The sequence below is a fragment of the Panthera uncia genome, chromosome D1 (assembly GCF_023721935.1).
Source record: "Panthera uncia isolate 11264 chromosome D1, Puncia_PCG_1.0, whole genome shotgun sequence".
Classification (NCBI taxonomy): Eukaryota; Metazoa; Chordata; class Mammalia; order Carnivora; family Felidae; genus Panthera; species Panthera uncia.
Window position 1 is genome coordinate 104,683,567 of NC_064808.1, and position 26,455 is coordinate 104,710,021.

Sequence of the window (26,455 nt, forward strand, 5' to 3'; positions counted from 1 at the left end):
AAAAGCAAAGACAAAAGAGGTAATGAACAATAATATATAGAAGCTTTAATATAAAATTAAATTTATTTATTAGAATATTCATAGTCTAATATCTCTTAAATTTGATTCTTAAAAACTAAACAAGAGAATACAGGTAACCCAGGCTTTCTCTGCATGAGTTCAATGTGCATGAATCAGTCACCACAGTAGAGTTAAATCACACCAGTCCCCCAACAACACAGCTCAACTTTCGGTTATCACCGTACATTAAATATGAGTAATGCACAGATTTACTTCTCATCAGTGACCAACCACCATCCGCCTTTCGAAATCTGTTAGTCATCTGTTTATTCAGTTCACCCACAGAAAGCAAAGCACAGTGACAGATCCACTTGACATTTTATAAAAATGGATAATCAAGTGAGCTCAATGGCCAATGAAGATGATAAAAGCACACCAAAGAAATAAAAATAAAGCTGGAAATGGAAAATAAACAGAACCTAAATGAAATTCTAGAAGAGCGATCTGAAGTTGTAATGTTGATACTTGCCAATGATGAAGACTAAATACACAAGGCAGGGGAACTTAGTGAAGGCAAATTATCAGCACAAACAAAAGGAGCAGGGACAATAATAACAATAATAATGATAAGATGCTGCAGAAGTGGCACCAGCAAAAACTTTCACGACCTTGAGCGCCCAAAAACAACAGGCTGGAAGCTGACCCAAACCTACAGAGACAATGACAACTCTCCCAGGCGCATGGATGATGCTCATTCTGTGTTCTAAGCCACATGACAAGAAGGCACGTGCTAGTCAAACGATCCTTCATTTACACGACGGCTCTCCTGAGATATAATGCATCTGTCACAAAACTCACTCTTTTCCAGTGTACAATTAAGTAGGTTCTAATGTATTTACAGAGTCTCTATAGATTTAGTGTATTTAGTGTATTTACAGAGTCTCTATGGATTTGGCTATGGTGGACATTGGCAATTAGGGGAATCGTACACTAGGTGGTCTTTGTAATGGAATTCGTTCACTGAGCATGACAATGTCAACAATCATTCACGTTGTAGCATGTGGCAGTACTACCTTTCTCCTAACTACTAAGAAATATTCCGTTGTATGATTAATCCACATTTCGCTTATCCTTTCATCAGCTGAACAGCACTTTGAGCCGTTTCCACTTTGTGGCTCTTATTAATAATGCCGCTACGAACATTCATAGACAAGGCTTTGTGTGGTCATACGCTTGAGCGGAGTTACTTAGGAACAGAACTGCTGGGTCAACTCTGTTTAACTTTTTGAGCAACTGCCAGAGTTTTCCAAAGTGACTGCACCAATTTATATTCTCATCAGCAAAGCATGAGATTCCAATTTCTCCTCTTCCTCGCCAACACTTGTTACTGTCTTTTTAATTTTAGCTTCCCTAGGGAGGAAAGGAGGAGGAAAGTATCTCATTGTGGCTTTGATTTGCATTTCCCTAATGACTAATGATGTCGAACATCTTTAATACACTTATTGGCCATCTGAATATCTTCTGTGAAGAAATGTCTATTTTAATCCTTTGCCCATTTTTAACTTTTCACTGGTGAATTGTAAGAATTCTTTATATATTCTAGATATGAAACTGGACATATGAATTGCAAATAATTTCCTAAGCAGTATTAAGTTTCTACAAAGAAATAGTAGTACTTTATGTTTATGAAAGTTTGTTATAAATTACAGTATACTAAATACATATTCATTTACAAATTTGTTCCTATATATTTATTTTTAATTTTTTAAATGTATTTTTCTGAAAGAGAGACAGAGTGTGAATGGGGGAGGGGCAGAGAGCGGTGGAGACACAGAATCTAAAGCAGACTCAGGCATAGGGCCTGATGCAAGGGTTGAACTCACGAACCGAGAGATCATGCCCTGAGCTGAAGTCAGATGCTTAAGTGACTGACCCATCCAGGTGCCCCTTCTTCCTATATATTTATAACAAAGAGTTTCTAATGTTTTGACAGAAATTTCTCAGTCACAAAATAATTTTCCCCACTGACTGTTAATATTAAGATCATTTTGCACACTGTCGGTTTGCAGGGTAATTTTTACTATCCTGTAAGTATCATGCAAAGCAGGGCAATGTGTAAATGTGTATTTTGAAATACATATATAAATGAAAGACATATATATAAAATATATATATAACTACACACACTATATACAATCTTGCTATGTATTAATAAAATCATATTATAAGCCATTAACACCATATATATAAGTAAAAGATATTCATTACAGTGAACTGACAGGAACAGACTTAAAATATTTTGATATGAGAATTTAGTTATGATTAAATTAGCAGTGATTATCCTAAATAAACCGTCGTCTTTTACGTATTGGTTATTTTGCCTATACAAAAGCCCTTACTTACAGTTACGCATTTACTACTAAAAATACCTTAACAATGTAATGATCTGTCCTATAACCCATTTAATAAGGTCAGTTCAAATGGAAGTGGAAATAGAAAAGAGCAAAATATCAAAAGCACAACAAGAGCAAAGGTGTTTCACTAAAAGTCTTTATTAAGAAAATATACTTTATTAGATACCTATTTTACATAATTGATGCCATGTTCTTATAAAACGTCCCCTACTTCTTCAACACTAACAACATCACTTGAGCACACATAAGAACCATGTGCTATAGTAAGGAAAACAAATATTAAAAAATTTACTTACTCTTAGCCACTCTACCATATTCTCTTCAATTTCACTATCAGCAGAGATGTCTAATATAAGACGTCGCGTCAAATGAGCTTTGTGATATCTCATAAAAACGTCTTTATTTTGTACGTATTTAAGTACCAACAGCTGTACAGAAAACAGAGTTACTTTCAATTCATGTGCACTCTTCGCCACCTCTCTCACTGAGCCCTTTCCATATCCCCCAATGTCAAAGTCCAGAAATTTACATGAGTATATACAGAGAGAGGTCTACTGAACTGCCCGTGTCTGAAAAATAACCAGTCCTGACACACTATTTTACTAAACAATTAGCAAATTTGAGACTGTAATCAAATAACCTTTTAGTTTCTATAAACATCAAATTTCCAGATTTCATATGCAACGTAATAAAACTTTACATGAAAATTAAGGGTTCTCCCCCAATTTTCTCTTCTGTAAAATCTTTTCACTTTTTTTCTGACACTCATCTTCTATTGTCTATATTCTCTACCTTTACTTCTTGTTTTTCTTCCTCTCTGTATTCCTGGACTTACAGCATATTACACTAACAGCCAGGATACAAAAATGAAAGCAACTAACTCTTCCCTTCACTCACTGGTGTTGAAACACCTATCCTGGGCTCTCACAAAAAGAAAGAGGTGAAAAACTCCTAGTCTCTCCACTGCCATTCCAAACACCATCAGCCCCAATTCCCCCTTCTTTGTCCTTTAATAGAAGCTGGCACTGAATTCCTTGAAAACAATCAAGAAGGGGGAAGAATTAAATCTATTTTCCTTTCTAGAAGCTACAAAGTAAAAACTTCCAGGAAGAAAAACAACTGCCCTATAGAGATCTTACATTGTAAAATTTCGTATTAGCTGCTCATAGATAAACATTTTAAAAAACGTGATGCTATCACAGAAAGTCTTACAAGCAAAACACAAATTCAAAGTAAGATAATTTAAATTTCTGTAATAAAAAAAAGATATGTACCACTTCTTTAAGCTTTGCTTCAATCTCTTCAGAGGTTAGTTTTTTGCTTAATGGTGTTTTTCTTAACAACATGTCACAGTAATTGGCAAGCAGCTCAGGGCATTTTGATTCAGGCTGAGTTTTTAATCCCACCCTAAAAAACAAAATAAAAGCAGTTGATGAAAAGTGACTGGTATCTACAAATATTTTTTTTTCACCGTTTATTTTTGAGAGAGAGAGAGAACGAACAAGAGCAGGGGAGGGGCAGAGAGACAAAGAAGGAGAAAGAGAATCCCAAGCAGGCTCCACACTGTCAGTGCAGAGACTGACACGGGGCTCAAACCCATGAACCATGAGATCATGTCCTGATCCTAGATCAAGAGTCCGAAGTCCAACCGACTGGGACACCCAGGTGCTCCCTGCAAATATTTTTTCTAGAGCCAATTTTTCATGAGCAAGACAATGAGGGGGCATAACTTAAGGAGGCCCTCATCTCAGGTTCCCAGGGCCTGCAGGGCCCTGAGAGGGAAACCTCGAAGTAGTCTGTATCCTGGGTGACGGCCTGTCTACCGGTAGCCTTGTCAATAATCTTTAAAAACTTTTCTTCAGGTACTTACTTGCTAAATACTTCTGAAAAAGTATGTAAGTCCTTGCATATTTTTAAGTTAACATTAAAAACTTTTCATTATTAATATGTCAAGAAAAAAGTTACTTCATTCTCTGAAATGTATCCAATGTAACTTAAATTCGTTATGTGATATCTACCATCATCCATTTTCAAAAACTGTAAACAAACTTCTCTTAAACAATGAAGAACTTTTAACTCTATTTTAGTTTGCCAACAAAACTTAAAAGCCAGTGTACTATATTTTTATGCTTTAAAGTTCTTTATCTTACTTCTCTAAGCTATGTAGGAAATAAATTTAAATTCAACATTTCAAAATTCGTGTATATAAAACTTACATGTTATTTTCCCAGAATTGAATTAACCAAATTATTTTAAGTACACAACTTTCCAAAATAACAAACTTGTAATGCCTGTACGTATAAAACATAGGCAGTACATTACTGTTTGTGTCAACTCTTACTGAGGGAGATGAAACTTTTCCCTCCAACTTATGAACCCAGAAATTACTTTTATTTCTACTTTTTTATCTTTATAAATATATATCTGTCCTGAACGATCTTATTCTCATAAGTAAGTACATGAGACAGGAAGTTTTTCTGATGTCACTCAACTTGTTGAGAACCTTCCGGGTTACTGGCTTAAAAAATACATACAGATCTAACACCAAAGGTTATTTTTAATAATGCATCAAACTAGCCATCAATTGTGTGGAAAGCAAAGAACTGGACACCCTATGACTTGCAAAAGGATCTGATACTTAGTTGTAAGAAATTCATTTCTCGGGGGTGCCTGGATGGTTCAGCTGGTTAAGCATCGGACTCTTGACCTCAGCTCAGGTCATGATCTCACGATTTGTGAGTTTGAGCCCCTACACAGGGCTCTGACAGCACAGAGCCTGCTTGGAATTCTCTCTCCATCTCTCTCTGCTCCTACCCCACTTGTGCTCTTTCTCTCCCTCAAAACAAATAACTAAACTTAAAAAAAAAAAAGAATCCATTTTCTGTACATCAATACCAGTATTTCAAAATATTCCTTTCTTACGCAACTCGGAGGCTTTTTTAAATGTTTATTTATTTTGAGAGAGAGAGCGAGAATTCCAGGCAGTCTCTGCACTGAGCACGGAGTCTGATGTGGGGCTCAATCCCACGAACTGTGAGATCATGACCTGAGCTGAAATCAAGAGCCGATCATCTAACCGACCAAGGCGGCTTTTTATGTTTCAAGGCAACACACCATACTAAGAATAAGGAGAGGTGCACCTCTCTTTGCACAGCAGGGAAGACTAATTGTGGGGAGAAGTGGAAAGGGCAAATTGTAACGATACTTCCACCAGAGGGCGCCAGTTTAGAAAAGAGCAGATGCGGAAGCGGAGGACTGAAGAACGCATTTCCTTTAAGGCTAACTGGCACTCGCTAGAAAGGTTTTGATGTAGACATGGGCCAGTGGGAAGACCACTAACTTACTTCCCATCCCTCTACCTTCATCTACCCGCACTGCCAATGCCTAGCTCCCGCATGAACTCCTGCCAAGTCTGCAGCGATCCATCATCTCCCTTCCTCCAATTCACCCTGCTGGGAAGACAGAGGTCAGTCCTTCATCCTTGACTCTGGGAAGGCAGCGTGTCATTTCCTCTCCTGGGGCTGTTTTAGGGCTTTTTTGTTTCTTTTCAGTTTTCCAGCTGTTTCACTATGACGTACTGATTTAATTTGTATTTATCTTGCTTGGGACTCAAAGAGAATCTAAGAGTTGGCAGCTTTCATCAATTCTGGAAATTTATGGCCAATAACTTCAAATACTGCTTATGTCCCCTTTTCTGCTCTAATTCCAATTACATATTGCTATAGACATGTTACCTTTTCTCGGTAACAATTTCCACCTATTTGTTCATTAATGTGTATTATTTGTTCCCTATCACTTATCTAATTAAGCTTGTTATTACTAAGATATAATTCACATACCATGCAGTTCATCCATTTAAAGTATGCAAGTCGAAGTTTTTAAGTATATCTATAAACTTGTGCAACCACCATAATAAAATTTTAAAACATTTTCATTACCTACAAAAGAAACCCCACACTCATTAGCCAAATGCCATTCTCCAGCCACCCCTCCCTCCCAGCGCTGGTTACAAGTATTCTACCTTTTATCTTTATGGATCTCCTTTTTCTGAACACCTCATATAAAGGGAATCATACAATGTGTGCTCTCTGGTGACTGACTTTTTAAAATTAGGATAATGTTTTTAAGATTCGTCCATATCATAGCACATATTGCTGGTTCATTCCTTTTAAAAAATATTTACCTTTTTATTGTGGTAAAAAACATTTACTGTTTTAATCATTTCTAAGTTTACAATCCAGTGGCAGTAAGTACATTCAAAATGTTCTGCAAATATCGCCATTATCCGTACCCAAAACTTGTTCACTGCCCTACACAGAAACCCTACATCCATTAAACGGTAACTTCCCAGTTCCCTCTCCCCACCCCCACCAAGTCCCAGCAGATATCTACTCTACTTTATTAATGGACCTGCCTATTCCAGATACCTTATGTAAGTGGAATCACACAATATTTGTCCTTTTGTGTGCGGCCTATTCCACTTAGCACTTCTCAGGGCTTCATTCATGTTGTAGCATGTATCAGATTCTCATTCCATTTTATGGCTCAAGGACAGCCCACTGCATGGCTGTACCATATTCTGCTTACCCCTTCACCAGACAATGGGCATTCGGGTTGTCCTTTTGTGGAAGGCTATTAAGAATAATGCTGCCACAAACATTTGTGTACAAATAAAAACAAACTTTTTTAAATGTTTATTTTTGAAAGAGAGAGTGCAGAAGAGGGGCAGAGAGAGAGGGAGACACAGAAACAGAAGCAGGCTCCAGGCTCCGAGCTATCAGCACAGAGCCTGACACGGGGCTCGAACTCGTGAATGGTGAGATCACGACCTGAGCCAAAGACGGCCGCTTAACCAACTCAGCCACCCAGGGGCCCCATAAATGTTTTTGTTTTTGTTTTTTTTTAAGTAACCAATGTATTCACCACATCAGAAGAATACAGGAAAAAAAAAAAAAAAAACCTTAAGCATTTCAACACAGAAAAAAAGTATTTAATAAAAGTCAATACCCATTGATTTATTATCAAAACTTTTAGCAAGCTAGGAATAAAAAGCAATCTAATTAAGGGCATCTATGAAAAACCCTCAGCTAACTTTGTAATTAGTGATGAAATATTAAAGGCTTTCTGCTCCAGCTTGCCAAAATGACAGGGATGCCCACTTTAACTACATTTATCTAAAAATGTACTTATAATCCTAACCAGTTTATCAAGGCAAGAAAAGTAAGTGGTATAAAAATCAGAAAGGAAGATATAAAACTTGTATATTTACAGATTACATGATTATTTACACAGGAAAACCTTAAGAAATCTGCAAAACAACTATAAGAACTAATAACTTCCACAAGGTAACAGGATATAAGATCAATATACTAAAATCAACTGTTTACCTACAGATAAATTATACTACCTGACTTTAAAACTTACTACAGAACTATATTAATTATGACTATATAATAATGGCCTAAGAATACCTAAACAAATCAATGGAATAGAATAGAGAGCCCAGAAATACATACATATTTCGTTTTAAAGTTTATTTATTTTGAGGGTGCCTGGGTGGCTCAGTCAGTTGGGCATCTGACTTCGGCTCAGGTCATGAACTCGTGGTTCACGGGTTTGAGCCCCGCGTCAGGCTCTGTGCTGACAGCTCAGAGCCTGGAACCTGCTTCAGATTCTGTATCTCCCTCTCTCTTTGCCCTTCCCCCGCTCATGCTCGCTCTCTTCTCTCTCTCTCTCTCAAAAAAAAAAGTTACAAAGTTTATTTATTTTGAGAGAGAGACAGAAGAGAAATAGAGTGAGAGTGGGAAGGGTCAGGGAGAGAGGGAGAGAGAGAATCCCAAGCAGGCTCTGCATTGTCAGCACAGAGCCTGATGTGGGACTCCATGTCACGAACTATAGGATCATGACCTGAGTCGAAACCAAGAGTGAGATGCTTAACCGACTGGGCCACCTGAGCGCCCCAACGTACATATTTTTGAGTGATTTGATTTTGACAAAAGGTCCCAAAGCAATGCAGTGGGGAGGGAAAGTAATTCCAATAAATGGTGAAAGAACCACTTGTTACCCATGTGGAAAGGAAAAAAAGTCAGATTTAACCGCTGACTTACACTATACATAATCATTAATTTAAGATGGATCCTAGAACTAAGAACCTAGAACTTTCACATTTATGAAAGCTAAAATGATAAAGCTTCTAGAAGAAACAAAAGAGATTATCTTCATGTCTCAGGGGTAGAGGTAAATGAAGTTTTCTAGATGAAACATAAAAAGCAAAAAACCATAAAAGAAAAGCACATATCTCTCAAATGATCTATATTTCAAAGAATACGTAAGAACTGTTATAGCTCACTAAGAAAAAGGAACAATGCAGTGGGAAAAACAAAAAAAAACAAAACAAAACAAAACAAAAAAAACCCAAACAGACAAAAAAGATACTTTATAAAGGAAAATATAAGAAGGCTAGGGGCGCCTGGGTGGTTCAGTCAGTTAAGCATCTGAACAACTCAAGTCATGATCTCACAGTTCATGAGATCAAGCCCCACACCAGGCTGACAGCTCTGTGCTGACAGCTCAGAGCCTGGAGCCTGCGTGGATCCTCTGTCTCCCTCTCTCTCTGCCCCTCCCCTGTGCTCATGCTCTCTCACTTTCTCAAAAATAAACATTAAAAAAAATTTTAATATAAGAAGGTGAAATGATACACGAAAATGTGCTCCACAACAATAGTCACAAGGAAATGGAGCTGAAACCATAATGAGACAGTCACTACAAACTCTACAACGACTGAAATTAAAATGACAACTCTAACTGGCTGGTAAGAACGTGGATCGGCTAGCACGCCCTGATTTCACTGGTGGGAGTGTGGGAAACGAGCCACTGTGATATGCCGGTACACACCTGAATCTCAACACCACTACGCTGCACTCAAAGAAGCTTTACAAAAAGAAGTGCATATTGTATGATTCCATTTATATCAAGTCCCAGATGAGGCAAAACTAATCTCGGCCGAAATCATCAGAATGGCTGTCTCTGGAAGAGGACGGGGTAGGACTGACAGGGAAACGGGTCTGAGGAGATTCTTGAGGATGATGAACATCCGGTCCATCGTACCAGGGGTGCAGGCATTTGTCAGGTCTCACAGAACCGGACACTTGGGATTTATGTATCTGTCCGCATGTAAATTTTACCTGAACACATATACCGACACCATATTCAATTGATGACCGTCTGCTGAAGTGTTCAGGGAGCGAAAGTTACTTGTGCCTGAAATTTCTTTTGAAATCCATTTAAAAAGCTGACTGATGAGGGGCGCCTGGGTGGCGCAGTCGGTTAAGCGTCCGACTTCAGCCAGGTCACGATCTCACGGTCTGTGAGTTCGAGCCCCGCATCAGGCTCTGGGCTGATGGCTCGGAGCCTGGAGCCTGTTTCCGATTCTGTGTCTCCCTCTCTCTCTGCCCCTCCCCAGTTCATGCTCTGTCTCTCTCTGTCCCAAAAATAAAATTAAAAAAATAAATAAATAAATAAATAAAAATAAAAAAAAAAAAAAAAAAAAAAAAAAATAAAAAGCTGACTGATGATGTATACAGAGATATATATTTGACAAAGCAACAGGTGACAGAAATTTGAAAATTTTTGTTAAAAAACGCGGGGGGCAGGGATGAATGAGGAAGACCTTTATATATCCATATGAAGAGATTCTGAAAATGTAGTGTTTATGTGTTTTATATATTTCACAATGTATAAAGAAAACAGGACAGATGCCCTCTTAAATTTTGTCAAGTCAGCAGAACATTTTTCCACTTAAAAAAAAAAAAGATCAACGTTTTTTGGTCACAAAAAGAGATAATTTAATATGAAATTAAAATTCAAGACAGTTTTTTCCCTCAAAAATGTGAGACAATTGTTAATATTCAACGGCAACAAAAATCATTAAAGTAAAAACAAAACAACAAAAATCAAACCTAACAGTCTGCATATTCAATAATGTATAAGACACTCCAAAAAATGAAAGAATTTTAAACATGATTTTTAAAGACTTACCCTTTCTGCTTCAAAGGTAATTCAAGTTTAAATATGGTAGCATCATTAACAACTGCTTTATATGCCTGTAAAGAATTTAAAATGTAATGAGCATTATTTTTTGTTTTGAAAATACAGCTAGATATTCTATTTATTTATTTTAAATGTTTGAGAGAGACAGAGAGAGAGAGACAGAGTGTGAGCAGGGGAGGGGCAGAGAGAGGGGGAGACACAGAATCCGAAGCAGGCTCCAGGCTTCGAGCTGTCAGCACAGAGCCCGATGTGGGGCTCGAACTCATGAATGGTGAGATCATGACCTGAGCCGAAGTTGGATGCTTAATGGACTGAGCCACCCAGGCGCCCCCTACCCTTGTGTTTTTTAATGTACAGCTAGATATTTTAATGGTGTACCTGGCCTGACAGAATTTTTCAGGTCAATGACTTCATGCCCCTCCTGATGCTATGATTGTCGTTATTCTCAAGCGGGGTCTTAGTGCTGCCTGACCGCCACACCACCTTCTCTTGTCAACACACTCTCCCAGAACACATCTCGTACCATCAACTTTCTCTTCAGCCTCCAATATTTCCTCTCCCAGGGAGACTTCCCGCTGATGATGTGGCTTCCTATTTTCCTAATAAAACTGAAGTGATCAGAATTCCCTCCCATTTCTTCTCTATCTTCACTTTTTCCCCCCACCCACCATTTCTGCAGCCTCGCCATACAAACGTATCGTTATTTAAATCTTGAAAATTCTCTCTTGCCTTTGTTCACCTTCAGCCACAGCCTCATTTACCTCTCTCTCTTTAAGCTCGACTAATGGATGAAGTGCGCAGCCCATGGTCTCCAATTTCTCTACGGCCGTTCCTCCTGGGAAAACCTTCCAGGACCAGGCTTTCGCGCCACAGCTCCGCTAACTGTTCTCACTAAGTCACTGACCACCTCCATGTTGCTGAAGACAATGGCCGATGCCCATCCCATCTGACCTCTCAGCAGCATTTTAAAACAGCAGATCACAGCCTCTTCCTCAAAGTGCTCCTCCCACTTGTCTCCTCCCACAGTGCACTCTCCTGGTCATTCCACTCATCCCCCTCTCACCTCAGGAAAGTTGCTTCTTCATCCTTCTCATAACCAAACTGACTATCCCAGGCTGGTCCCTGAATCTCTTTGCTATCATCACTCATCACACTGGTGATCACAGCTAGCGTCCGTGCTTTAAATACCATCCAGACGCTAAAGCTCCCCATTTACGATTCCAGGTCTATTCTCTCCCTTACATGGCCGCTGTGACGCTGCCACATGGACAGTGAACAAATCTTTCAAAGTTAACTTGTCCAAAACTGATCTCCTAATCTCCCTACAACCGTCCCCCACAAACTGCCTCTCCCATCACCTTCCCCATCTCAGCAAGCACATGCTGCTAATCGATCGGAACAAAAATCTGACTGTCATCTTTGGTCTCTAGTACATTCTACATCTGATTCATTAGCAAATCTTGGGTAGTTTGCTGTCGTCATCAGTATCCAACCAACCATGACTACCTCTACCCGCTACGGTTCCGAGCCGAGCCTCCATCCTTACTTCACAGAATTGCCCAAGTAGGTTCCTAACTGCTCTTGTTTCTTCCCTTGCTCCTCTTAGTCTGTTCTTTTTGCAGCAACCAAGGGATCCTTTTTTATAAAATTTTTTTTAAATGTTTATTTATTTGAGAGACAGAGGCGGGGGGGCAGAGACAGAGGGAGAGAGAATCCCAAGCAGGCTCTATGCCATCGGCGCAGAGCCCAATGTGGCGCTCAAACCCGCAAACGGTGAGATAATGACCTGAGCCCACAGGTCATGACCAAGAGTCAGACACTTAACCAACTGAGCCAACCTGGTGCCCCAACCAAGGGATCCTTTAAAATGTAAGTCATATGGGCCGCCTGGGTGGCCTAGTTGGTTGAGCATCCGACTTTGGCTCAGGTCGTGACCTCACTGCTTGTGAGTTCGAGCCCCGCACTGGGCGCTGTGCTGACAGCTCAGAGCCTGGAGCCTGCCTCAGATTCTTCCCCCATCTCTCTGCCCCTCTCCTGCTCTCTCTCTCTCTCTCTCTCTCGCTCTCAAATATAGAATTAAAAAAATTAAAAGTAAGTCATATTCATTCTGTTCAGAACCTTTCAGGGACTTTCTGTCCAATTCAGGGTAAAAACCAAACTCCTTACCATGGCTCATAGCCTGACGTGATCTGGCCTCTATTATCTCTTTGACTTCATTTCCTACTCTTCTCCCCTCACTTGATCCACTCAGGCCACAATGACCTTTTTCTCCCCTGTTCCTGGAATAGGACAGGGATATTCCTGCCTACAGCATTTGTATCCGCTGTCCCCTTTGGCTGAACACACTTCCCTCATATACCACATGACTTCATGTCTTAATCACCTTCAATCTTGATTCTAATGTCCCCTCAATGAAGCCTTTGCCAGCCGCTCAATTTAACATTTCAAACCAACTCACTACCTCCAACCTCCCTTAACATCTTTCCTCCTCTCTCTCTTCCTATCCACTTACAAACAGAAAGAGGAGAAGAAAACAAAACAAAAAACCCTCAACCCTACTGGAGAAAGTTGATTGTCTTTTTAGAGACACAAGAACAACAGCAAAAAAATCTAACTTGGGAAATAATGAAAGGTAGTTCAAAGCAAAAACACTGATGGTAATTTCTATAGCGATAGGTTTACGACACTTTAAAAGATACAACTCTAAGGATAATTCTATGTTTTGTTATTATCCCATGCTAGCAAGGACAGAAGAAAGGGTAAGGGAAGCAGGGTAAGTGACATAATACCCAGGAGTCCTGTGAGAAGGGCAGAGGGTGGAGGAATCAACTCTGCTTGGGACAGGATGTCGGGGGAGGCAGGCTATCAAGGAAGTTCCAGGAGGAATGTACTTTGAGGTGGGTCTTGAAGGGTGAAGAAGGGAAGAATAGGAATTCAATAATCAGTAAGAGTAAAAAACGGGAAAATATTCTTGGAAAAATGAAGGAGCAACTTTCTACTAAATTCTAGTCCATAAGCATACCCAACGCTTACAAAAACATGTACCAAGCCAAATATAATAAAAATGGTTGCCCTCCACTGATTAAAAAAAAAAAAAAAAAAAAAAAGAGTTGCTAGGTTTTCAGTTTGTAACTTAGTAGCATAATGGTGCAAGTTTCTTTTTAAAAATAAATTATGGGTCGTTCATTGGTTAAGGGTCTGGCTCTGTATTTCAGCTCAGGTCATGATCTCACGGTTGTGAGATTGAGCCCCGCGTTGGGCTCCACGCTGGGCATGGAGACTGCTTAAGGTTCTCTCTCTCCCTCTCCCTCTGCCCCTCCCCTGCGCGTGTGGTCTGTCTCTTTCAAAAGATTGTTTTTAATTTAAAAATATGACATCTTAAGGACTGAGAACAAACTAAGGGTAGCTGGGGGAGGTGGGGGAGAGGGGAAAGTGGGTGACGGGCAGGGAGGAGGGCACTTGTTGGGATGAACACTGGGTGTGGTATGGAAACCAATTTGACAATAAATTGTATTTAAAAGAAAATAAAAAATAAAAAAAATAAAAATAAAAATATTATGACAGTAGTATTGATACACAGGAACACATACCTTATCTCTTGCAGTAAGAAATCGTGGATCATCTTGAAAAGCTTCTTTGACGAGTTTACTAAATCTATTAAATAATGTAAGTAACTGCTCAACGTATTTCTCAGAGTCCTAAAAATAAAATGTTTCATACTCAAATGAGATTTTAAAAAGAAAACAATACAAAAAAATAATATAAATGTAATTTTAATAAATCATTAGAGATAAAATTTGGGACTTCTCTGAAAAAAATTTTTTCTCGATATTAAAAGATGTTCCAATATTACTGTTTTGCCATCAATCACTATTTTAAATACCCGATCTTCCCTTTACCAAACAACCTTGACACACATTCATCCTCGCCACTGCGGAAACTTACAGTAGTAATGGTTTCAGCAGCTGCTACCATATCTGCCAGGCCAGCGCTAATGATATGTTCCTCCAAGTCTTTCAGCATTGGCTCTATCCCATTGGGAACCTTGTCCATCAATGAAAACATTAAATGTAGTTCTGAAAGGACAGAACACACTCATGAAATCACCTCATCCATCAAAATAAAGTTTCTCATTGGTCTAGAATGCCTATGATAGGAAAAGTATGGAGAAATAGTAGCTGGAAATTGAGAACCTTAATAGTACTCTGTAGGTACAATTAGTTTAGGAGTTGTTATAATAAGTACTATAACTTCTTGATCTACATTCTGACAAAAATTGTTTTTAAAGGAAACTCAAATTAAAAGTGACCACACAGCACAAAACCTAACTCCTCTTAAAAGGTGAATCATTTGACCTTCAATTCCACAGAACAGTTTTTATTCTAAGAAGCACAAAAATTTATGTAATAGCCTATTTCATAAAGTAGACACAATATTAAATTCATAGCACCATATCATTAAGTGGCAAAAAAACTCACATCATCAGAGTAATGATTATAAAAGAAAAAAGTGTATTAGGGATAACATGAAACTGCACTCATCGATAGGGAATTTTTCAGTTTATGAAAGCACTGTTTCATGTTATACTGTTTAACTGACTTCGCAAAAATCTTGCTGCACAAAACTGTTTGCGACTAAATAATCCTTTTGAAGGGAGTCCAACAGGGATCAGATAAGATAGAACTCTATTTAGCTTGGCATACAAAGATTCACATATTTCATTTATGCCAATGAGCTTTCTAGTACAAAACTATTAACAAGTGTATGAACCTAGGTGAGCTGAAATACATACTTTAAATGCAGCTGGAGATTTTTATACACACTGAAATCCGGAGAGCAATACATCAAAGTGTTAAAAGTTGTTATCTCCACGTAGTAGAAATATAGGTAATTTTTTTTACCATATTCCTTTTGGTTGTAATGTACTTGCAACCTCCCCAAATATACCTTTATTAAGAAAACATGTAAATAATAAAAAAAAGTACTGGCAGAAATCTTAAATTGTAACATATTTTAGGGGAGAGGGATGAAAAGCATTACCATGGAGTGTTATTTTACTTTCTAAAAATATTTGTCACCAAGTCCCACACAGAAGTCAAATACCTAGTTCTTTCCTATCCCTATGTTCACCATTTAAATTAGCCTTTAAAAGCAGGAGTCCTACCGTTTGAGGACACACTGAAATCCAACCCCCTCCCCTGCACATTGATACCGAAGGGGAGAATGTTTAAAATGCAAATTTGCAACCTTCTATATGTTAAACATCTTACCATTTTCTTTAAGCACAGTTTACCGGAACAAATATACCTCTATATAAAAGAATAATCTAATAGCAAACTTATTAAAAGTGATTCGATTCAAAGATACCTCTTAAAAGATTATGAGAACTTTATGTGATGTTTTACCTACTTTCAGTTTCATTTCGCTTGATCATGCCTTGGCACTCGGCTAAGATAGTCTCTTTAAAAGATGTCACCAGGGCATTTACACAGCATTCCATGAGCTGAAATATAGCAAAAACTGGTCAAGGCTATTATAAGCACAAATCTACTCCACTCTGCTTTTTAAGCCCCATAAGATCATACTGTTCAACAACAACAGCAAAAAACTGAGTATACTGAAAGCAGATTTTACTTACCTTTACTACAGGAACGCTGAAGGTGGATACTCTATACTAGTTTACCAAAGTATATTTACACCTAAGAAAAAGGCTATAGAACTTATGTTCTCTTTAGAAATTTGAATAAAGCCCCCCAAGGAGGGAAGGAAAAAAACTGGAAAATATACAAAACAAAATGAAAACAAAATTAAATAAACTGATGAATTCTTCTTGTCTGGAGAGAACATGCGTTAAAATTAGATTTTAAAATTCTGAAAGTATGAATACATCCATTCAACTAACCACCACGAGATGCCTACTGTGTGCAGGCATCAAAGAAGTGGTTCAGACAAAGATTAAGGTATAACCCCTGCTATGGAAGAGGTCACTGTCTACTTAAGGGCGAGGAAGAAAGCAAACATAAACTAAGAACAATTCAGTTAACTGGCAACACACACACACACACACACACACACACACCCAACAAACAAAAACAGACAGAGGAACTATGTACTTCTTTCTGGGGTAGTTAAAATGGTCTTGTGTACAAGATGAAATCTAAACTGAATCTTGAAAAATAACTACAAGTACAAAATGGATTGAGTATTCTAGGAATAAGAAGCTGGATACGGAATAAGGAAGGGAATTATGCGTGTCTTAAAAGCTCTTTGTTAAAAATTCTTCTTGGAATTGACATAGTGTTCATAATTACTGATGCTGAATTTAGGCAATAGGGATTCACTATACTACTTTTTAAATCTTAAAAAAATTTGAATAGAAAGTTTTTTTCAGGTCCCTTTTTGAGAATTACGCTAACAACTTTAAAATCCATGTGTGCCAATTTCCTAAGAAAACAATACACACAAAGGTGGTGGGGAAATTTCTGCCTTGCCCAGGCGGGGAAGCTCTGCCCCAACTCCTGAGTAGTCTCACTTGACACCAGCTCTGTGATGCGCACAGCTGACCAGGGCCGCCCTCAGCAGCAAGGCGGATTGTGAGGAGGTAAGTCTAACTACATATAACGGAGAAGAGAAAAAGTGCCATTGAAATAAGCTCCAAGCCTCTGTCACTTCATCTCCATTTTCATTTTGCTTTTTATAAAAGTTTATTTATTTTGAGAGACAGAGAGTGAGGACATGTGAGCGGAGGAGGGGCAGAGAGAGAGGAGAGAGAGAATCCCAAGCAGGCTCTGCGTTGACAAACATGATGCAGGGCTTGATCTCACAAACTGTGACATCATAGCCTGAGTTGAAGTCAAGAGTTGGACACTTAAACGACCGAGCCACCCAGGCTCCCCTCTCCATCTTCTATTTCACTGAAACTTTATACTTGAATATAAGTGAAGTTAGCCCAACTGCTGCAAATTCCTAAAGTCCAGCCTGTGTTTCAAATCGTTGTGAAAGAAATTTCTTTTTTTTTTTGAAGTTTATTTACTTATTTGTGCAGGAGGGGCAGAGAGAGAGGGAGAGAGAGAGAATTCTAAGCACGCTCCGCATTGGGCCAGGAATCTGATGCGGGGCTCGAACTCACAAACCATGAGATCATGACCTGAGTTGAAATCAAGAGATGGATGCTTAACCAACTGAGCCGCCCAGGCGCCCCTTGTTGCGAAAGGTTTCAATGACTGTAACCAGCTTCTTTTTTTTTTTTTTAATAACACAGAACAACAACAAAAAAAGCAGAGTGCATCGTACATAATAACAGCGAGTATTATTTCATAGAACTTTGGTTTCAGATATGTGCAAGTAAGCACAGTATATACTAAGCCACAATACATAATGTATTTCTTATTGTGGGTTATAATGAGAATTAAAAGGAGAGGACAAGATGATTGAAGAAAACTGAACAGGATCTGGTAACTGCTTAGATGAAAGATAGTTATGAAAATAAAAGTCTGCTGAAGCAGTTTCTAGTTTGAGAGGTTTAACTATATATATAGCAAGGGAGGGGTATCTTTCCAAGAGCACCTACTCTGTGTCAAGCATTGCGCTAAATGCTTTACATACACTACCTTATTTAACCCACATGACAACCTTATCAAACAGATATTTAACACATAAGGAAACAAGCTTACGGAGGCTGAGTAACCTGCAAATGTTGTACAGTTAGTTCATGAGGTCTTGTAATATGAGGCTGTATGTGACTCCACTATCTAGAACTTCTGTTACATTAACAGAGCAAGTATATACTTAATAATGGCTACATGCTGAGAACGAAGTGCTTTAAGGAAGAGAGAAGTATAGAACATGGTTTGTATCTTCAATAATCTTATAACCCATCTGGGACATGTATGTGTATATCTAAAAATTTGTGTATAATTCATATATAATAGAGGTACATTAAAAGAAGTTCAACTCATTAATAAACCAAAGATGTAGAAATAAAGGCATCATTGTTACACTATAAACTTCACAAGGACAAAGACTATGTTTTGTCCACAGATATGTATTGGTGGCTTCACACACAGCTGGTGCCTGGTAAGTAACACAACAAAGTAGCCTATAATTTGCTACTAACTCTAGTGGTGGGAAAAAATAGGTACAGTGGGATTTCAAGTAAGAGGAAGCTGATGAAGGCTAGAGAATGTGTGGGGACTTTATCACAAGATGGACCATAGGATTCTGGAGGATTTAAACAGGCAGAGAAAAAGTATAAAGTAAAACATTAAGAAAACAGGTAAAAAATGCTTGAAAATGAATCCAAGAAAAAAAATGAATAGAAAAAAATATAAGAATGAGGAAACATTCTTGGGGCACGTGGGTGGTTCAGTTGGTTAAGCGTCCAACTTAGGCTCAGGTCATGATCTCTAAGTCTGTGGGTTCGAGCCCCATGTGAAGCTCTGTGCTGACAGCTCAGAGCCTGGAGCTTGCCTCAGATTCGGTGTCTCCCCCTCTCTCTGCCCCTCCCGTGCTCATGCTCTGCCTCTCTCTGTCTCTCAATAATAAATAAATGTTAAAAAAATTTTTTTTTTAAATAATGAAGAAATATTCTTTATTGGAGTAGCATGACTCTTGTTGGACAGTATTAAGTGAGAAAAATAGGTTAGGGCAAAATTATGAAGAGGCTTGAACATCAGATATAGGAAATAATGATACTATAGTTCCTGAATAAAGAAGTAAAATAATAAAAGTGGTGAAAGTTTATAGAAAATTAGCCTGAACTCACAAAAGAATAAAAACGGTCCATAATAAGAATAAAGACGTCTAGCCTCATTAGTAATTTTTAATTTTTTTTCAGGGCGCCTGGGTGGCTCAGTCGGTTGAGTGCCCGACTTCGGCTCAGGTCATGATCTCACAGTTCGTGGGTGTGAGCCCCGTATCAGGATCTGTGCTGACAGCTCAGAGCCTGGAGCCTGCTGCAGATTCTGTGTCTCCCTCTCTCTCTGCCCCTAACCCATTCACATTCTGTCTCTGTGTCTCTCAAAAAAAAAATAAACATTAAAAAAAATTTTTTTTTAATTTTTTTTAATGTTTACTTATTTTTGACTGAAAGAGAGAGAGAGAGAGAGAGAGAGAACGCATGAGTGGGGGAGGGGCAGAGAGAGAGAGGGGGAAACACAGAATCTGAAGCAGGCTCCAGGCTCTGAGATGTCAGCACAGAGCCCGATGCAGGGCTTCAAACTCATGGACCGTAAGATCATGACCTGAGCCGAAGTCAGATGCTGGCTGACTGAGCCACCCATGCCCCCCATCATTAATAATTTTTAAATACACATAAACATTTTTTTCAAGTCTATAATACCAGGAAAACTGTCAAAATCCACAGATTGACAAAAGCGAGATAAGCAAAGATCAACAGGCACACTGTTGATGGGAGTAAGGATCACCACATTTCCAAAGACCAGTTTGGTATCATGTAGCAATTTGTAAAAGTGCATACCCTTTGCTTCAGCAATTTCATTTCTAGTAAATTCCATTCCAAGAGAACACCACATGTGTGTGCATAAAAGTGTTAAAATGACAAAGGCATATAAGGATGTCCCAGGAAGTACTATTCATAAGAAATAAACTATAGTAATGACAATAATGAAAATGCCCATCATTAGAGAATTGGTTAGGTATACTGACTAGGTATGTATCATTAAGTACATACAGGCATGAAAAAGAATGTTATAATGAACTTCTGTATCATACAGAGTAAAATATATGGGACATCATAAATTTCTTTAACATGATAAAAGAAAGGAAGGAAAGAAAGGGAAGGGAAAAGAAAAAAGGAAAGAAAACAAAAAAGGCAATGACCAAGTAAATATAACAAAATGATGATCACAGTTGAAGCTAGGGGCTGGGTACGGGCGTGGGGTTCATTACTCTTTTCTCCACTTTTGTAAATATTTAAAAACTTTCATAACAAGGCTTTTTTTTTTAATAAAAGAGATTAATTATGGTATAAATCCCTATGTGATGAAAAACCCTTCAGAACACTATTTTACATAGGCAAAAAGAAGAAAGGGAGATTGCTTGACAGTTTTCCCCTTATTGTAAAAGAGTCTTAACAAGAGCATCAGTTCCTTGAGGGCATAGATCATGTTCTTCCTCTTTTGTATTTCTTTCCCATCCTTTACCAAAATACTACATACAGAGTCAACCCTACATATATTACTTGTTATTTAAAAAATCTGCCTTGAAAGGAAAGGAGAGCGGGAAGCCATCCCTCTCACCTTGTACCCCCTTTCCGTCTCCTTTTGCCAGCTTCAGTGAGGAACACAACTTTTTGCCAGGTGCCATCACCTTGCGTATTTTGCCTGAGATGAACACAAGCTCTAAATCCATACAGATCTCTCCCCAGAGGTCTGCAAGGTGTGACACTTTCACTATGAATGTGCTCCATGTTCTACCTTCCTCTACAGCAAAACTCTGCGAAGATGGCACCTGCCACGCAACACAGCAGCCACTCAGGACCTGCTGAATGAGGATGGAGGGCGGGACAGGTCAGCCAAGTGGCGTGGAGAGTCTTCCTTTAGTGGTATTCAATTTGCACCTTTAATTCTACTTCACTGAAATTTAGTACAAAGCAACAAGAATGGCTCGTTCATTACATAAATCTGCACAAGTAATAGTTTGCTTCAGCCCAACTATAAAGTAGGGGATGAACTAAAAATTATCCTAGGTTTCTCCACTTTAAGATTTTACTTTATCATTATAAGGTCTTTAACCATACAAGGGAACATATTCAAGAATTCATTCATTCTATGCGTGGAAGGTTATTCTCAAAATTAATTTCCCTTGGCCTTTCTAGCTTGGTTAAGATTTCTTTATTTTACCATCATAACTAGTACTTGCTTCATTTATCAACTATTTACGTGACTACACAGAGCGACGAAGAGTCAGACTTACCTTCACTTTTTCGCCATCGCCCTTAATACACTAAAATCGTGAAAGGTAACAGCTACTTTAATGTTATTCATTTATGACTTGTGGCCTGGTTGCTAATTTTTTAAATCAGTGTTTTGTATGGACAGTAAAATAGTTCCTGTCTTCGAATCAGCAACTTTCTCCAAATCTGAGCCCCAGCAGTAAAAACTACCTGCCAGGCACAGTGTTTTATTAAACTTTGACCACACAAGTGGGTATTATCCCATTTTACAGTTAAGCAAACACAGATTACAAAGGTTGAATGACTTGCCAAAGAGCACACAGCTGGTAAAATGACAACAATGGAAATGAAATCCTCACGTGGTGGCCACACATACACCCCTGACCGCTGTTAACACCACCCCCCACCATCTTTGCCTCGAAGACTTGCCACCACCAGTCCCCTCTCTACTCCATTACACTGCTGTACAAACCATCCACTTTATTTTAGTGTCCATCTGAAGACAGGAAGCAGATGGCTGCTATTACCCACAACTGGCATAAGACCTAACATACTTTAAGTGCATAATAAGTACTAACTGAATGCCCTCATGGAATGCCAAGGTATGTCAGACAATCACCCAAAATATTAATAGCCATAGGAAAAATGTTAAATTTATCCTAGTTTAAACTTTTTCTCATTCCTTTCTACCATGTTTCATTTCTTTTTCTTAAACGTTTATTTATTTTGAGAGAGAAAGAGAGAGTGCGAGCGCACATGCAAGGAAGGGCGGGGCAGCGCGAGAGGGAGAGAGAGAATTCCAAGCAGGCTCCAGGCTCCGTGTTGTCAGCATGGAGCCCGACTCAGGGCTCGATCCCACAAACAATGAGATCGTGACCTGAGCCAAGATCAAGAGTCGGACACTTAACTGAGGCACCAGGTGCCCCTCACGCTTCACTCTTTGCTGTCAAGTGCATCTCTCCAGCGGTGCAGCTCTGAAGGCTCTCTCCTGGTTTTACAAACGGGCTGCGGCTCATGTGTCCCAGGGCCACCGGAGGGAGAGAGAGCTGGTGAGAGCTGCGCGCATCACGGGAGTGAGAGGGACTGGGCGGCGCTCCTCTAAGCACAACTAGCACGGTCCTCAGCTGCCAGCACCCCCGGGACGGATGACATCCCAGGTGTCCCCTGAACTGCAAGCAGCAGAAGCTGCTCTAAGGGCTGTTCTCTGGCGAAGGCAGTCTCCTCCATGACACACACACGCTGCCACTGAGCCACGCTCGCACCCGTGTGCAACGACACACACACAAAGCACGTGATGCAAGCTGGTGACCGCAACTCAAGCTGGATGAATTAAAACCTAGGAGCCAGCCTCTTATCTTCTTTCAGTCACAATCTGGAAGGCCAGGCTGGCAGCTCTCAGGGTCCCCGCTTCAACAGCACAACAACAACAACAACAAAGACTGCCAGCTGTAGAAGATAACAGAGCAGACCAGGAGAACAATATGTATCTAGAAAGTTCTCACAAAGTTCCAAGTCTGTAAATCCAGATATCCTTCATTTTAGTTTTCTCCTTGTACTTTCCACACTGGATTTGACATGAACTGACACATTTGCCTTTTTTGTTTGAGATGGGTTCTTGCTCCTTGCAACCAAGAGAGTTGACTACACGTGTGCTATATGCGATACGTACATTCAAAATTATATATCAAACTTTGTGTCTCTTCTTTATACACCTCCAAAGGGCTTAGCATTATCCTTAGGAACTCAGGATCTAGAAATGGACTTTATAAGAAGCCTAGCTTCACCATTTCCTAGCTATCAGAGGCTAACCTCTACTGTCTCTGAGTTTCATTTTCTTCACTTATACAAGAGTAACAGCACCTACCTGCTAGTTCTACGTCCAAAATACATCCTGAATCCCTCCACTTATATATCCAGCTCCACTGCCATCGATACCTCTCCCCCTGATATAATTTGTGATCCAAATACCCCACTGCAAACCAAATGCCCTTTCGTAATATAAAAATTAGAGGACATCAGTTCTCTGCTTCAACCCCCAGAATGGCCTCCCACCGCATTAAGCTCCTGCCCCTCTCTCCTCCATCTGGATCACTCACCGCCTCTCACCCGCCACACTAACCTTCTTCCTCTGTTCCTCACACAGGCTAAGTCTGTTCCTGCTTCGGAGCCTTTGCACTGGCTCTTCCCTCCACCTAGAAAGCTTTGTCCCAGATCTTCACAAAGTCTTAGGTCTTAGTTCCAATGTGACTCCCTGAAAAAGACCTTCCTTGACCACATTCCATAAAGCAAAAGCGACAGCAGAAGCATTACTGGCGCTAATTCACTTTCTACAGCATTAGTCTAGTTAGAAAGACGCACTTATCCTGGGACACTGCAAGGTCTTGACACATCCTTTACTGGGAATATATATAAACAGCAGCTCAGACAAGCACAAAGATTTGAGAGACAAACAACAGCTGAGACAGGGCTGAACAACAGGAAGAAGTAAAACTACCACTATTTACAGATGACAGGACATTAATATAGAAAACCAAGAACACAACACCAAAGAACTGTCAGAACTAATAAACGAATTCAGTGAAGTTTCAGAATATAAAGTTAATATGCGAAAATCTATTATGTTTCTTTACACTAATAACGAACTATCACAAAGAGAAATCAAGAAAACAAGCTCATTTACAACTGCACCAAAAAGAATACCCAGAAATAAATTTAACCAAGGAGGTAAAAGAACTATACACTCAAAACTGAAAGACACTGATGAAACAAAATGAAAAATACACAAAGAAATGGGAAGATATTCAGTGCTCATAGGTTGGAAGAATAGTGTTAAGATGTCATGAGACTACAAGTACTATACAGAATCAATGCAAGCCCAATCAAAAGTCCAGTGGTATTTTTCACAGAAAAAGAACAAACAATCTTACAATTTGTAGGGAACCACAAAAGACCCAGAATAGTCAAAGCAACCTTGAGAAAGAAGAACAAAGCTGGAGGCATCACCCCCTGACTTCAAACTATATGACAAAGCTCTACAGTAATCAAAATCGTGCGGTATTAGCACAAAAACAGACACGCAGATCAACGGAACAGAAAAGAGCGCCCAGAAATAAGCCCACACTTATGCGGTCAATTAATTTACAACAAAGGAGTCAAGAATCTACAATGGGGAAAGGACAGAAATACACACGAGGAAAGGACAACCAAGTACCAACAAATGGTGCTGAGAAAACTGGATAGCCACACACAAATGAAGGAAACTGCACCACTCTCTTGCACCACACACAAAAATGAGCTCAAAATGGATTCAAGACTCAAACGTAAGACCACAAACCAGAAAGCTCCGAGAAGAAAGCATGGGTGATAAGCTCCTTAACACGGCTCTTGGCGATGACTGTTCTGAATAGGACACCCAAAGCAACAAAAGTAAAAATAAACACGCAGGACTACGCCAAACTAAAAAACTGCCGCACGGCAAAGGAAACCCTGAACGCAATGAAAAGACAACCTACCAATGGGAGAAAGTCACTGCACATCACCTATCTGACGAGGAGCTAGTATCCAAAACGCACAAAGAACTCCTACGACGCAACAGCAAATAGTAAACAATTAGAGCGAAAAATGGGCAGATCTTCCCATGCGTCCGATGACGACATAAGATGGCCAACAGGTCATTCAAAAGATGCTCATCGTCACGAAAATGTAAATCGGAACCGCAATGGGCCATCACCTCGCACCTGTCAGAACGGCCAGTATCAAGAAGACAAGAAATAACAAGTGCTGGCGAGGCTGTGGTGAAAAGGGAGCCCGTGTGCACTGTGGGTGGGAAGTGAACTGTGCAGCCACTATGGAAAACGCTATGGAGGTTGCTCGAAAAATTAAGAACAGAACTACCATATGATCCAGCAATTCCACTTCTGGGTGTTTACCCAAAGAAAATGAAAACACAAACTTGAGAAGATATATGCACCTCCTATTCAATGCACCATTTACAATAGCCATGATATGGAAATAGCCTGAGTATCCATCAATGGATGAATAAGATAAAGAAACTGGTGTGTGTGTACGTGCATATAGGTATATGCGTGCGCACACACATGCACGCACACACACATAGATATACACAATGGAATATTATTCAGCCAATAAAAAGAATAAGGTCTTGTCATTTGTAATAACTTGGATGGACATTGAGAGCATTATGCTGAGTGAAATAAGGCAGAGAACGATAAACACCATGTGAATTCTCTCATATGTAGGATCTTTAAAAACAAACAAAAACGTGGGGCTTGAACTCACAACCCCAAGATCAAGACCTGAGCTGAGGTTGAGTCAGATGCTTAAGGAACTAATGCTTAACCTCATACATTGAATCTTAGAAAAGAGAAAGAGAAAAAAACCCCAAACTCATAGATACAGAGAACAGACTGATGGTTGCAAGAGGCAGTGGATTAAGGGTAGGAAAAGTGTATTTTGTTTTTAGTTTAAAATAAATTGAATAAAACTTCTTTAGAAGTCATTTTTACTTACTGGTTTACTTGTCTTTATACATCCTTCTCTATCTGGATGTTAACTCTGTAGGAAGCAGGACTTCGTTTCGTCCATGGGGTACTCCCTCTCCTCCCTCATCAGTAACAGAGACTAACTACATATTTACTGAATAACTGAGTGCTCAGTAAACACACATTCAAATGGTCCAATGAAAAAAAAACAAAACAAAATCTAGAGGATTGTAATCTCTAGCTACAGGATCCCATTCCTCAATAAACCCAGGGCATATTCACCAACAAACAAAGGAACAAGTCCTTAGATTGTAGAATGTCTAACCTTATCCCACGGCCCATCACATTGGAAGAAAAGCAGTCCAGTGGAAAAAGCTCTGGTTCGGAGCCAGGCAACAAAAGCTGTAACTCATCATTACCTATCAAACACTGAAGACAATGATTTTTCACTGCTTTTCACCAAGTGCTTCGTAAGTAGGGTTCTATCATGTATACACACTGCCTTCCCCAAAATTCTAACTTAAAACACCCTGGAGTCTTCTAAGTATACAATCTTTTAAAAACTGGAGAGGGCC

At 39.3% G+C, this 26,455-nt stretch overlaps 1 protein-coding gene across 1 annotated transcript in view; it reads right to left on the minus strand.

The window, feature by feature from the left end:
- Nucleotides 1-26,455, minus strand: part of CUL5 (cullin 5) — a 92,908-nt gene that overhangs the window by 8,605 nt on the left and 57,848 nt on the right. The window contains exons 8-13 of the mRNA XM_049614099.1: nt 15,873-15,966; nt 14,409-14,539; nt 14,054-14,161; nt 10,452-10,516; nt 3,689-3,821; nt 2,711-2,842 (exon numbers count right to left, since the gene is read on the minus strand). Of these exons, the coding sequence (XP_049470056.1) occupies nt 2,711-2,842; nt 3,689-3,821; nt 10,452-10,516; nt 14,054-14,161; nt 14,409-14,539; nt 15,873-15,966 (663 nt within the window). The remainder of the gene's footprint in view (nt 1-2,710; nt 2,843-3,688; nt 3,822-10,451; nt 10,517-14,053; nt 14,162-14,408; nt 14,540-15,872; nt 15,967-26,455) is intronic.